This window comes from Salmo salar, chromosome ssa19 (assembly GCF_905237065.1).
Source record: "Salmo salar chromosome ssa19, Ssal_v3.1, whole genome shotgun sequence".
Lineage (NCBI taxonomy): Eukaryota > Metazoa > Chordata > Actinopteri > Salmoniformes > Salmonidae > Salmo > Salmo salar.
The window spans coordinates 31,873,901-31,889,239 of record NC_059460.1 but is presented as its reverse complement, the minus strand read 5'-3'; the positions used below and the strand labels follow the sequence as shown (position 1 = coordinate 31,889,239).

The window sequence follows — 15,339 nt, the reverse complement described above, 5'->3', positions numbered from 1 at the left end:
AAGACTCTGGGGGAGGAATTGAAATTCTCTGCAGGGAGACAGTCTTTCATAAGCTCCTGGTTCACTCTTTCCTTTGCTCCCAGCATGCCACGGTTTTAATAAGGGCACCGGCTGTCTGTTCACACCTCCCAGTTCAATATGCATGACCAGACCTTTTTACCCCAAACCCTGAGCTTTCTGATGCTTCCAACATCCACTACAAACAGCAGTGGATGGCAAAGGGGCACTCATCGTTTGTCAGTCAAATCTGTCTGTCTCTCTGTGTGGATGCCATGTTGCCTTGTTTGACACATCTTTGGCAACAGAGAGCCGCACCGTTCAACTTGTTCTGATCTGATATGAAACGTCACTAGGCAATCAGTGACAAGCAACAAACTCAAGACCTCCTTTTCAGGGCCGTAGGCACCGACAGCTGTGGATAACAGTGATTAGAGAGTGTATTTATCTTGGGGTATAGGGACTCCATCATCTCAGGGAGCAGAGGTCTTATGTAATTGGGCAGCTCTGTCGATCCGATGCTGCTCTGTCTGTCTAAAATACATATCTGACATTTCAAAGTTATTGCCTATAATCCCCTTTGAAGGATGTTCTTTGTTTCTCCCTCAAAGTGTGTTTTGTAAGACAGAAGTGTTTGTTGCAAACACAAGGGATTATATTCATCCTTGGTTATCAGAGGCAAGACATAGCTTTTCACTTTCATTTAACCATCTTGGAAGATTACTTCTCTAGAAAAAATTGTTTAAATAATGAAGGGGGGGACTCCTAATGGAAATTAAATTAGTCAACAGTATGCTGTTGAGAAACATGGAACCTGAACAGATGGACAATTAATGAAATTGAAATGCAGGGCAGTTTTTACACTGCTGCTACTCGCTGTTTATTATCTATGCATAGTCACTACAAATTACCTCAAATAACCTGTACCCCCTGTATATAGCCTCGTTATTGTTCTGTAAATGTAGTGTTACTTTTTGATTGATTCGATTTTTTTTACTTTAGTTTATTTAGTAAATATTTGATTTAACTCTATTTCTTGAGCTGCATTGATGGTTAAGGTCTTGTAAGTAAGCATTTCACGGTAATACCTGTTGTATTAGGCGCATGTGACAAAAACATTTGATTTGATTACAATTGTATGTCATTTGATGTAGACTAATACGGAACTAAAATTATTAACTCACTATAGAGTAATTCAAACCAGGGGCAGCTTGTCAGTTCTGCGTTGTTTTTAATAAATGCATACGTAAATAAATGATAGATAATACAATAATGAGTAAGTCATTGACTACATTTCACAGCTGTCTCGCACCGGGAAGTCTGAGAGAGCGCATCCTAAACTACGGCTCCCTCTACAGGTAGTACCATGAACATTTTCTACTGACTGCTGGAAAACAATATAACACTATGCAACACAGTAGGATGAACACATGAGAGATGCGGTCAACTACAAGATACATGTTCAACAGCAAATTAATGTGAAGCAATATATGCCATGGCGAAAGGGAGCGCAAAGTAGTTGGTTAGGCTGCAAGTATTTTCCAGCCTGAACGTTTCTCTATTTTTGGTTATGTATTGAAGCTTTTTTTCAGAGAACAATGTTCGTTCTTTGAATACTTGGCAGTGAGGACAACGTTCCCATGTTTGATTTATTGTTCCTCCTAATCTAAAGGCCGTTGGTTTGAGAAAGAAGACAAACGGCAAAATAAACACATTATTTTACAATGGAAAACGACTAAACCTTGGAATGAGACGGTACATTACCGTGACATCCGGCAATGTTAAGACGTTGAAATGCGCCGTTTACGTTGGTTTGTGGTTTCCATTAGTTACGACAGCCACAAAGTCAAATTGGGTATATCGTAAAAATTCATGAAAACAAAATGTTTAATTTTGGTCTTTTTTGTAAGGTTAGAGTTAGCCAAAGTTAGCCGTGTGGTTAGGATTAAGTTTAGGGTTAGGTGTCAAATCACATTTTAAGAATATCAATTGTAGAAATAGGCGGAGTTTATGAATTTGTGGCTGTAGTAACTAGTGACGACCTTGGTTTGTGGATGCTCGATCGAGGACAATAAAATGTCTTTGGGTGTCTGTGATTGGACCGGTCATTGACTGGGGCTGACTGATGTTTTTCCAACAGGAGATATTTTGGTGAGAGATCTATACGAGTTTGTTGCTGCTCGCGGGAGGAGATTCCAGTATCTCCATGCGCCGCACTCAACACTGTGAGGTTAGAATACGTGACCGCAAAAACAGTTTTATGGATATATTCTAAGTTAAAATGTTCTCGAATATTTTTGTAAAACTGCTGTTTCATGGTATTTACATTTCATGGTGTAGTACAGATGTGCACACCTACTCAACTATATTACTTCTGTGTTTTCAAATCTTTCCAAATGGACATTGTGCGTTTTTTGTACCCTATTGGACCGGAGTAGCCTATACAGTAGGCTTCTAATACTCTAGTGCTGTCACGCTCTCACCTCCTGACAATTCTTCATGCAGACGGGTATTGTTGAATGCATGTCATTTTTTTGTTAAACAATATAGTCTGTAGTTTTTTGTAGAATGTAAATTGAGAGTTTGATATTTTTTCTGATAATATCCGAAAACATATATAATTTGAATATGTCTCCAAAATACATTTCTAATGTTTTTGGAAAAGACTTGAAATTGTTGTTATCACTAAGGAAAATAATTTTCCATTCAGCCTTTAAAAAGGGATGATAATATAAACAAAACAATGACAAAAATGTCTTGGACCATGGTAAAAAAGTGGATTGGGTGCAATATATTTTTATTGGCACTCTTGGCAGTGGGAATGGCATTTTCCGGTGTCTTCAACACTTCAGACAAAGATATTTTTACGGATGATTTGGTGCCTTTCAAACTCACTCAGGGCAAAGCATCAGAGCATCGAAAACTTAAATCTACTGATTCTCATCCCAACCTATATTTCAACCAAGTGAATGTACAGGTTTTGAGGCAAAGATCCTCCAGCACACACAGCCACATTTTCAAAGTAATCAGAGCAGCGGTCATGACCATGCTATCCAACATGCCCCTTTACGTACCCCCTGCAAAACATGAGGAGTTTACTAGCAAGTGGAATGAGAAATACGGGAACAACCTACCCCCCCTCGCTCTGTATTGTCTGCTGTGCCCAGAGGACTCAGGTGCCCTGCAGTTTCTTATCAAGTTTATGGATAAAATGGCAGATTACCCGTCCTGGAAGGTGATCAGCGCTCCCAATGACGAGGTGCCCATGGCACACTCACTCACTGGGTTTGCCACAGCCTATGACTTTATTTACACTTTCCTTGATGAGCACAGACGGGATGTTTACCTCAAGAGAATTCGGTCTGAGACAGAGGAGCTGTATGAGACGTCTAAGTATAGGGTTTGGGGGAAACAGTATCTCCAAAATCACCAAACCACTAATATATTAGCTATCTTGACTGGGGCTATTGTGGTCGGCACACATGACGACCCAGCAACAATGGTCTGGAAACAGGTATCAGTCAATTATATGGAGAAGACCATGTTTCTCCTAAACCACATTGTGGACGGGTCACTAGATGAGGGTGTGGCTTATGGAAGCTACACGGCCAAGTCTATCACGCAGTATGTGTTCTTAGCTCAACGTCATTTCAACATTGACAACACACAGAACAACTGGCTGCGGGAACACTTCTGGTTCTACTATGCCACCCTGCTGCCAGGCTTCCAGAGGACCGTGGGCATCGCCGACTCCAACTACAACTGGTTCTACGGCCCAGAAAGCCAGCTGGTATTCCTAGACACATTTGTTATTAGAAATGGCACTGGGAACTGGCTCGCCCAGCAGATTAGAAAGCACAGGCCCAAGGACGGTCCCATGGGCCAGTCTTCTGCCCAGTGCTGGACTACCCTTCACACGGAGTACATCTGGTACAATGCCCATCTCACGCCACAGCCTCCCCATGGCTTTGGCAAAGCCAGGATGCATATTTTCTCCAACTGGGGTGTGGTGACGTATGGAGCTGGGCTGACCAATGGTCAGGGTAATACATTCGTCTCGTTCAAATCTGGAAAGCTAGGTGGCCGTGCTGTGTATGACATTGTTCATGCAAAGCCATATTCATGGCTGGACGGCTGGAATAGCTTCAACCCAGGGCACGAGCACCCGGACCAAAACTCCTTCACTTTTGCCCCTAACGGACAGGTATTTGTGTCTGAAGCACTTTACGGGCCTAAGTACAGTTATCTGAACAATGTGCTGGTGTTTGGCCCCTCTCCCAGCAGCCAGTGTAACGCCCCATGGGAGGGCCAGCTGGGGGAGTGTGCTAAGTGGCTGCGCTGGACAGATGAAGGGGTGGGAGATGCAGCTGGGGAGCTGGTCGCTGCCTCCTCCCATAGAGACACCATGTTTGTGAGCGGGGAAGCAGTGTCTGCCTACTCACCTGCCATGCGGTTAAGGAGTGTGTACAGGGCCCTGGTGCTGCTCAATTCCCAGACCTTGCTAGTACTGGACAATGTCGAGAAGTGGGACGATTCACCCGTCACCTCACAGAGTGCGTTCTTCCACAACCTCGACATAGACTTTAAATATGTCCCCTATAAATTCATGGACAAGTACAATGGGGCGTTGATGGATGTGTGGGACGCCCATTATAAAATGTTCTGGTTTGACAGTCAGGGTCTCAGCCCAGACACTAGGATACAGGAGGCAGAGCAGGCGGCAGAGTTCAAGAAGAGGTGGACACAGTATCTTAATGTCACTTTCCCCATGAGGGGCACAGTAACCAGAGTGGCCTATGTGATGCATGGACCTTATGTCAAAGTGTCCAACTGTAGATTTCTGGACAATAGCAAAAATGGTGTCAGGCTATCTCTAATTATAAACAACACAGAGAAAATAGTTTCCATTGTAACAAACTATAAAGACATAGGAGCAAGATTAAGTTATTTAGGATTTGGGGGTTATGCCAAAATGGAGGACAGACATCAGATAATTCGATATGGCCTGGGGATGCAACTTGTTCCCAAACAAAACACAGGGGACAATCAGCTGTTTGATTTTGGATTCACAGTCAATGTGATAGCAGGGGTGATACTTTGTGTTACTATTGTTTTTTGGACTCTGCAGAGAAGGTTCTATGTGTACTTCAGTAGACTAATGCGCTATGTTCTCCTCTCTGTGCTCATACTGTGGATAGCTGAGATGTTGTTTGTGTCGAACACCTGCGATCAACTCCTCTGTGGCGTCAAATGGAAAAGTGTCAGCACTGATCCAGAGGTCAACAAACAAATCAGACTTTATGATCAGCATCGCTTTCCCCTGCCAACTGTCGTCATAACGACCCTGCCTGGCTCGGGATCGGAAATGCTTAAGCACCTTTTTGACAACAGCTCCGACTTTGTTTACATACGGGTCCCCACGGAGCACGTAGACATTCCAGAGACCGAGTTTGAATTTGACTCACTGGTCGATGCCTGCGAGTGGTCCCGATTGGACGCCCTGCGCGGACGCTTCAAGATCATTCAGGGCTGGCTACACTCTCTGGTCCACAACACCAAGCTGCACCTGCAGAACATACAGCTGGTGGAGAGTAGTAAGGCCAAGCAGCCCCAGGGAGCCCCAGGCCTTGGCAGGGACAGGAGGAAGAGGACCAGGAGGAAGGAGCCTGCTGCGGAGCTGAGGGGCAAGATGAGAGGCAGCCTGGACCGGGACGCAGAAAACGTCAGGGATATGAGGCTCCATGTCAGTGAGTACCCCAACGCCCGTGTGGTCCTCAACATGAGGAGTGGCAGCTGGGGGCTCAAACTCCCCTTCATTCAGGAGGTGGTGGGCCCGTCCCTGAGGGCCATCAATATAGTCAGAGACCCCCGGGCATGGATCTATATCATGCTCTTTAACAGTAAGCCCAGCCTTTACTCCCTTAAGAACATTCCCCAACACCTGTCCCTGATATTAGAGGAGGATGGTTGCAGTACCAGAGACGGGTGCTCAGCCTCAGCCCCGGAGTTCAGAATGATCCGGAGGCTCCTGGCCCACTCCGAGGTCAACTCTGTCCTCCTGCTGGCCCACCTGTGGCTGGCACACACTGCCGCAGTGCTCAGGGTCAGTGGGAGCCTCCCAGTAGAGGCATATCTCCAGGTAAGGTTTGAGGACATAGTCACTTCCCCCCAGGAGACGGCTGAAAGGGTACACATGTTCCTGGCGGTGCCAGTCACACCGGCGGCCCTCAACCAGCTCATCTTCACCACCTCCACAAACTTGTACAACTTGATGTACGAGGGGGACATATCACCAGCTAACATTAACATATGGAGGCAGAACATGCCTCGCAAGGACATCAGACTGATAGAGGACACATGTGGGGTGGTCATGAAAAGACTTGGGTACTCCAGGTTTATCAGCTAGTTACCGCTACTGCTGCAGGTCAGCTGATATGAGGTTGTCTTGTTTGTAGCTCTAATATAGAATTTTGCACTGACCAGTAATCTAGTGATGTCATCAGTAATCTGAATCACTGATGGGATTGAAGAACACTAGGTAAAAAAAAATATATATATATATATATATATATATATTGTATAATTAAGTGATAATCAATGAGGGGCTATGCGTTTTATGGAAAATAATGAACAACATCGAAGATGGAAGGTGTTTACCACACGCTAGCGGAGTGGAACTGACCTTCCACGGAGTGGCATTATTTTCCAGAGAATCCATAGAGCCCCGAGTTGATTATCCCTTTCATACCATGGCTATAAATTAACACATTTGCCACTAGAAATGTGTTAATTCACTGAAGTAGCTAGCAAGTTTACTAGATAGATACAGTAGTTGCTGTGGTAACCAAACAAACAGACTTGCTAGTTTAGCTAACCAAACCATTAGTCCTAGCTTGCCATTTTGAAAATCAAATTCACCAACGCCAATAATGTTTTTAATTTGACTTTTGCTTTCAAAAGCAGCTCAAGCAGAGAATATGTAAGAATAAACTATAGCCATTGAATTATATTGTGCAAATATACCGTGCATTATAGGGAAATAATGCATGCTCTAGAATGCCCTTCAAGCCAATCAGAAACAAGTATTCAAAAATACCATGGTATACGCACTATTATTTAACTGTGTTCTGGATTTTACCCTGTTACATTGTATGTGCGTGGTTTTAATCACACATGATACCTTGTGAGGGATGTTTTACATTCAAATTTGTTGAAGGGGAACTTTTAAAACTGAATGTATTTGATTGTGTTTTCTCCCCATTATCCCCTGGATAATTACTTTGAACACTCTGAGTGAGATTTCCATCATTTGATGTCTAATATGCAGTTGTCTCTTAAAAAGACTCTGCAAAAATACTGCAAAGTCTAAAAGTAGAAATAGAGTATGTTCCTAGTGCTTGATTGTTATATAAAGTTAATAATGTAGACTGGATTTTCATATAAATGTATACTGGAAATGTTTAACGTTAGGCAAATATGCTATGAAGGAATTTTATTGGTTCAAAGATGTAATGGCATGTAAATGGTTTAGCACTTCGCAGAGATTTCCTCAGATTATCTGTGATTGACTACATTTTAAACCTTTAAAATCAAGTTGACGAAGTAAATCACTTGAAATGGTAATCATAGGCTGTTGGTTTTCTGGAGGAAAAGAAAATTAATGCCTTGATACAAACACACACCCCAAAATGAATATGGAAATGAATATAATTATATAATGATCCATTGAGTGAGCTCTATAGAGATCAAACTGGGCTAAACGACAGCCCTGACACAGTTTTTCTGAGCAATTCCAAAGCATTCCCCCAGCTACCAATATTAATCTGCAAAACGCCATAACTGGGGCTCTGTTTTTATTGCTGCGTTATCTTCATTAGACAGTAGAGGAAATGCAAATTACACAGGTTTTCATTTCCTGTCACGCTCAATCAGATATCCAATGATCTTTCAGGACTTTGTCCCAAAACAGTTCGCTAGACAGCAGACTCCACTGGTTATGAATATTAGTGTTTTTTAAAAGGAAGTCTTGTTTTCTGGGTTGTTATGTACTATTCTGTAGCCACCAGTGTACATTACAAAATGTATGAGTCTTTCTGAGGTTTTATTTAATGCTTTATTAACCATGTACATAATTGGATATCTAACAACTTGGAAATAATGTGCACTCAAAAACAGCCAGTGTATGTAAAGAAAAGCATATCATACTGAGGCTATTGATAAATATCAGTCCTTTCTCAGCCAGAAACTGTCCTGGTTTTCCACTATGAAACAATGAAACCAGTGACTGCTTGGAAAACCTGTTTGATGTTGTGGTCTTTGAATGTGTGTAGACTTGGCAGTCATGCTCTCACTATGGTGTTGCAGTCCTGTTACCAACTCTGTTAGGCATTTGCTCGTGGGGATGTGTTTCCTTGCTTCTGTGGCCTTGAATTACAAACTTATTTCTTTACATCTGGTTTCAGTGGGCACCAGGGCATGATTCTGAGACAATGTTAAGTATATAAAATAATTCTTAAATAGAGTACATTGACAACCTGTGATTTCTCTGATTCATTGATTCACATTGTAGATATTTTTTGTAGTTCCTAAACTAGGCTACTTTGTCACTACTTCATAATATTTAGTTGTACCTCCTTTTGCACTCAGAACCACCTCAATTTGTTGGGGGCATGGACTCCACAGGGATGCTGGCACATGTTGACTCCAATGCTTCCCACAGTAGTGTCAATTTGGCTGGACGTCCTTTGGGTGGTGGACCATTCTTGATACACATGGGAACTGTTGAACGTGAAAAACCCAGCAGTGTTGCAGTTCGCCTGGCACCTACTACCATACCCCTTTCAAAATTACTTAAATATGTTGTCTTGCCCGTTCATCCTCTAAATGACAGACATACACAATCCATGTCTCAATTGTCTAAAGGCTTAGAAGTCCTGATCTTCATCTACACTGATTGAAGTGGATTTAATAAGGGATCATAGCTTTCACCTGGATTCACCTGGTCAGTTTATGTCATGAAAAAACAGGTGTTCCTAATGTTTTGTACACTCGGTGATATGGTAATCAAGGTATAATAAAGCTCTTTCTAGGAAACTGGTGACAGAAGCCTAACTGCATATATGTGTGCCATGCCATGCATAAGAAGGAACAGCCATTAAAATAAATGTACATATCACCTCTTCGCCTTAACGAGCTCTGTGCCACGTAAAACATGTCTCAACTAGAGCTGTGTTCTTAGCCCGTTAGCATTGTAGTCCGAATACTCACTCTCTCTCCATTACGAAGTCATTTCATAACTCATTTGTTCTCTATCCCTCTACTAAGACTCAGACATTGGTAAGGCTTTCCACTCATAATCATCCTTCTGTTCAAGAAATTACCTCAAGATAAGAAAAACATATCAAAGTAAATTATAACTTTGTTTTTGTTATGTGTGCTTACTGATTAAAACCTCTTGACGCACGCCAAGGATAGGGGGCGATTTTTGAAAATAATACGTGCCCATTTTAAACGGCCTCCGACTCAAACTCAGAAGCTAGGATATGCATATAATTAGTAGATGTGGGTAGAAAACACCCTAAAGTTTCTAAAACTGTTTGAATGGTGTCTGTGAGTATAACAGAACTCATATGGCAGTCAAAACCCCGAGACAGATCCTAACAGGAAGTGGAAATCTGATTTGCGGACTCAACTTCAGCACTTTGCCTATAAAACACACCGTGAGTTAGGATTAGTTGAGCACTTCCTATGGCTTCCACTAGATGTCCCCAGTCTTTACAACGTGGTTTGAGTCTCCTACGGTACAAACTGACCGAATGAGAGGCTGTGGAACGTGGTCATAGGGGGAGGGCCATTACCATTATGACGCGGGTGCCCCTAGCTACCCTCCCCTTTCGAAACGTTTAGAAAGACAATACAACCGTCCCCCTTGAATATTACTGAAGCTCTGGTTGAAAAAGGCCCTAAAGATTTATGTTATACAACGTTTGACATGTTTGAATGAACTTAATTACATCTAGACGTTCCGCTAGCGGAACACTTGCTCCAATATCCAATGATAGGCGTGGCGCGAATGACAAATTCCTCAAAAATCCCCAAACTCAAATTTTTCAAACATATGACTATTTTACACCATTTTAAAGACAAGAATCTCCTTTATCTAACCACACTGTCCGATTTCAAAAAGGCTTTACAGCGAAAGCAAAACATTAGATTATGTCAGCAGAGTACCCAGACAGAAATAATCAGACACCCATTTTTCAAGCTAGCATATAATGTCACAAAAAACAAAACCACAGCTAAATGCAGCACTAACCTTTGATGATCTTCATCAGATGACAACCCTAGGACATTATGTTGTACAATACATGCATGTTTTGTTCAATCAAGTTCATATTTATATCAAAAACCAGCTTTTTACATTAGCATGTGACTAGCATTCCCACCGAACACTGCCGGTGAATTTACTAAATTACTCACGATAAACGTTCACAAAAAACATAACAATTATTTTAAGAATTATAGATACAGAACTCCTCTATGCACTCGCTATGTCCGATTTTAAAATAGCTTTTCGGTGAAAGCACATTTTGCAATATTCTCAGTAGATAGCCCGGCATCACAGGGCTAGCTATTTAGACACCCAGCAAGTTTAGCACTCACCAAAGTCAGATGAAAAATGTTATTACCTTTGCTGTTCTTCGTCAGAATGCACTCCCAGGACTTCTACTTCAATAACAAATGTTGGTTTGGTCCCAAATAATCCATTGTTATATCCAAATAGCGGCGTTTTGTTCGTGCGTTCAAGACACTATCCGAAAGGGTAAATAAGGGTGACGAGCATGGCGCATTTCGTGACAAAAGAATTCTAAATATTCCATTACCGTACTTCGAAGCATGTCAACCGCTGTTTAAAATCAATTTTTATGCCATTTTTCTCGTAAAAAAGCGATAATATTCCGACCGGGAAAGCGTGTATACGTACAAAGAGAGAGAAAATAAAAACATCTCGTGCCCTCGTGCACGAGCCTGAGTCTCAGAGTACTCTGACCGGCCACTATCCAAACGCGATAATGTGTTTCAGCCTGGGGCTGCCTCGATATCATTCAGCTTTTTCCCGGGCTCTGAGAGCCTATGGGAGCCGTAGGAAGTGTCACGTTACAGCAAAGAACCTCAGTCTTCAATAAACAGAGACGAGAAGAACAATATCTTGTCAGAGAGGGCACTTCCTGTAAGGAATCTTCTCAGGTTTTTGCCTGCCATATGAGTTCTGTTATACTCACAGACACCATTCAAACAGTTTTAGAAACTTTAGGGTGTTTTCTATCCAAAGCCAATAATTATATGCATATTCTAGTTACTGGGCAGGAGTAGTAACCAGATTAAATCGGGTACGTTTTTTATCCGTCCGTGTCAATACTGCCCCCTAGCCCTAACAGGTTAATATAAATCATAACTTATCTGAAGATGCACTATCAAAGCAGAAATATTCATTTCATGGGAATATGTTCTAGCATTATCAGTATTGCCTTGAATAAAATAGGGGGCTTTAAAACCTCTTGAAGCGCTCGTCCCGCATGCGGGATCAACATCCAGCGAAAAATCAGTGTTTTGATGCTGATTGTGTGTAGCGAAGGAATTAACATTTAATCTCAACCATTGAAATTAGATATTCAAAGCCAATTAGTTTTACTATGCATATTATACTGAACAAAAATATAAACGCAACATGTAAAGTGTTGGTCCCATGTTTTATGAGCTGAAATAAAAGATCCCAGAAATGTTCCATATGCACAACAAGCTTATTTCTCTTAAATGTTGTACACATTTGTTTACATCCCTGTTAGTGAGAATTTCTCTTTTGCCAAGATAACCCATCCACCTGACAGGTGTGGCATATCAAGAAGCTGATTAAAAAGCATACATCATTACACAGGTGAACCTTGTGCTTTGGACAATAAAAGGCCACTCTAAAATGTGCAGTTTTGTCACACAACACTGCCACAGATGTCTGAAGTTTTGAGGGAGCGTGCAATTGGCATGCTGACTGCAGGAATGTCCACCAGAGCTGTTGCCAGATAATTGAATGTTCATTTCTCTAAGCTGCCTCCAATGTCGTTTTAGGGAATTTGGCAGTACCTCCAACTGGCCTCACAACCACAGACCACGTTTAACCACGGCAGCCCCAGACCTTCTCATCCGGCCACCTGTGGGATCGTCAGAGACCAGCTATCCGGACAGCTAATGAAACTGTGGGGTTTGCACAACTGAGTAATTTCTGCACAAACTGTCAGAAACCGTCTCAGGGAAGCTCATCTGCGTGCTCGTCGTCCTCACTAGAATCTTGACCTACAGTATCTGCAGTTCGGCGTCGTAACTGACTTCAGTGGGCAAATGCTCCCCTTCGATGGCAACTGGCATGCTGGAGAAGAGTGCTTTTCACGGATAAATCCGTGCAGATTGCAGACAGCATGTATGGCGTTCTGTGGTTGAGCAGTTTGCTGATGTCAATGTTGTGAACAGAGTGCCCCATGATGGAGGTGGGGTTAGGGTATTGGCTGGCATAAGCTACGGACAATGAACACAATTGCATTTTATCGATGGCACTTTGAATGCACAGAGATTCTGTGACGAGATCCCGAGGCTCATTGTCGTGCCATTCATCAGCCGCTTCACCTCATGTTTCAGCATGGCTCCATGTCACAAGGATCTGTACACAATTCCTGGAAGCTGAAAATGTCCCAGTTCTTCCATGGCTTGCATATCACCAGACATGTCACCCATTGAGCAAGTTTGGGATGCTCTGGATCGACGTATACGACAGCGTGTTCCAGTTCCCGCCAATCAACTTCACACAGCAATTGAAGAGGAGTGGGACAACATTCCACAGACCACAGTCAACAGCCTGAAACTATATGGAGGAGATGTGTCTTGGTGCATGAGGCAAATGGTGGTCTACCTGACACGGACTGGTTTTCTGATCCACGCCCCTACCTTTTTTTTAAGGTATCTGTGACCAACAGATGCTGATCTGTATTGCCAGTCATGTGAAATCCATAGATTAGGGCCTAATGAATTTATTTCAATTGACTGATTTCCTTATATGAACTGTAACTCAGTAAAATCTTTGAAATTGTTGCACGTTGTGTTTATGCAGTATTTTTGTTCAGTGTATATAAGAAGGAAGGGACTCAGTTTCAGTTGAGTAGCTGACTATAGCCATACTTTTCTCCCTGCTATCTGTATCCTCTGTATCCCTCACCAGCCCAGTATTGGTCCCAGGGGATCCTCTTTCTCCTGGCAGCCACCAACCCTGTCAACACTTATTAATTACCCTTTACTGCAGCCACCATCAGTCAAGACAAGCCTGGTGGTATTCTGGTGGGAAGCTGGATCATTGTTATGCAGTGTGTATAGCTGTAGCTGTGTACTACAGTATAGAGAGATACAATTTGTAAGTCGCTCTGGATAAGAGCGTCTGCTAAATGACTTAAATGTAAATGTAATACTATAGCCATTATTAGTCTTATGACTGAGACATGGTAGAAATGTAGAGTATAGGAATAGAGGGTACACATTGGGCTCATAGCCGGATCTTAGTATAGGTTCTCCTTGAACAGACAAGGGTACAGAGGATACAAGACCAGAAAAGTTATTTTCATTATCAATTAACAAAGTGTAAAGCAGATAGCATACCTATTGTCTCCAATGGGTTACTTTCACCTTGGCAGAATAATACCCGGCCATCAGATTCCTTCTCCTCGGCTGTGGTTGTTCAAATTTACCCACTGATGATAGAGTGAGCAAACCGCTCTCTGTTTGGATGTGGGGAGGCATGGCTCATTCCCATTGGTATTATTTTATTCTCTTGCTACACACAATACCCCATAATGTCATGTTTTTACAAATTCATTAAAAGTGAAAAACTGAAATGTCTTGTATTCAAGCCCGTTGTTATGGCAAGCCTAAATAAATTCAGGAGTAAACATTTGCTGAAAAAGTCACATAAGTTGCATGGACACACTCTGTGTGCAATAATGGTATTTAACATGATTTTTTTTAATGACTACCTTCTCTATGTATCCCACACATACAATTATAGTCTATTATATCTGAAGTATTTCTCCTGTCTTATCCGGTGTCCTGTGTGAATTTAAGTATGCTCTCTCTAATTCTCTCTTTTTTCTCTCTCTCGCTCTCTCTTTCTCTCGGAGGACCTGAGCCGTAGAACCATGCCTCGGGACTACCTGGCCTGATGACTTCTTGCTGTCCACAGTCCACCTGGTCGTGCTGCTGCTCCAGTTTTAAATGTTCTGCCTGTAGCTATGGAACCCTGACCTGTTCACCGGACGTGCGACCTTGTCCCAGACCTGCTGTTTTCAACTCTCTAGAGACAGCAGGTACAGTAGAGATACTCTGAATGATCGGCTATGAAAAGCCAACTGACATTTGCTCCTGAGGTGCTGACCTGTTGCACCCTCTACAACTACTGTGATTATTATTATCTGACCCTGCTGGTCATCTATGAACATTTGAACATCTTGGCCATGTTCTGTTATAATCTCTAGGAAGAAACCTAGAGAAGAACCAGGCTATGAGGGGTGGCCAGTCCTATTTTGGATGTGTCTGCACAAAATAGGACTGGCCACCTGTCATAGCCTGGTTCCTCTCTAGGTTTCTTCCTAGGTTCTGGCCTTTCTAGGGAGTTTTTCCTAGCCACCGTGCTTCTACACCTGTATTGCTTGCTTTTTGGGGTTTTATGCTGGTTTCTGTACAGCATATTGTGACATCAGCTGATGTCAGAAGGGCTTTATAAATGCATTTGATTTGATTTTATATGTAAGGTCCCTCAGTCAAGCATAGAATTTCAAACACAGATTCAACCACAAAGGCCAGAGAGGTTTTCCAATGAATGGCACCTATTGGTAAATTAAAAAACATCTAACATTGAATATCCCTTTGAGTATGGTGAAGTTATTAATTACACTTTGGATGGTCTATCAATACACCCAGTCACTACAAAGATACAGCCATCCTCCCTAACTCAGTTGCCAGCTTAGTGGAGTCTGCCACTAGTATAGTCAGTGTAGTTAGCTCAGCTATCCCCATTGAGACCGTGTCTGTGCCTTGATCTAGGTTGGGCAAAACTAAACATGGCGGTGTTCGCCTTTGCAATCTCACTGGAATAAAGACTCCATTCCTGTCGTTATTGAAAGAGATTGTGATATCTCAAAATAGTGATACTTAATGTTAGATCCCTCACTTCCAAGGTAGTTATAGTCAATTAACTAATCGCTGATCATAATCTTGATGTGATTGGCCTGACTGAAACATGGCTTAAGC

The 15,339-nt window shown here is 42.3% G+C and overlaps 1 protein-coding gene across 1 annotated transcript; it reads left to right on the top strand.

Moving 5' to 3' along the window:
- The first annotated feature begins 2,056 nt into the window (after positions 1-2,056).
- LOC106578731 (dermatan-sulfate epimerase-like protein) lies at positions 2,057-6,478 on the top strand. Its single transcript, XM_014157861.2, has one exon. The coding sequence runs from the start codon at positions 2,741-2,743 to the stop codon at positions 6,401-6,403; it is 3,663 nt and encodes a 1,220-aa protein (XP_014013336.1). The 5' UTR covers positions 2,057-2,740; the 3' UTR covers positions 6,404-6,478.
- The last annotated feature ends 8,861 nt before the right edge of the window (positions 6,479-15,339 follow it).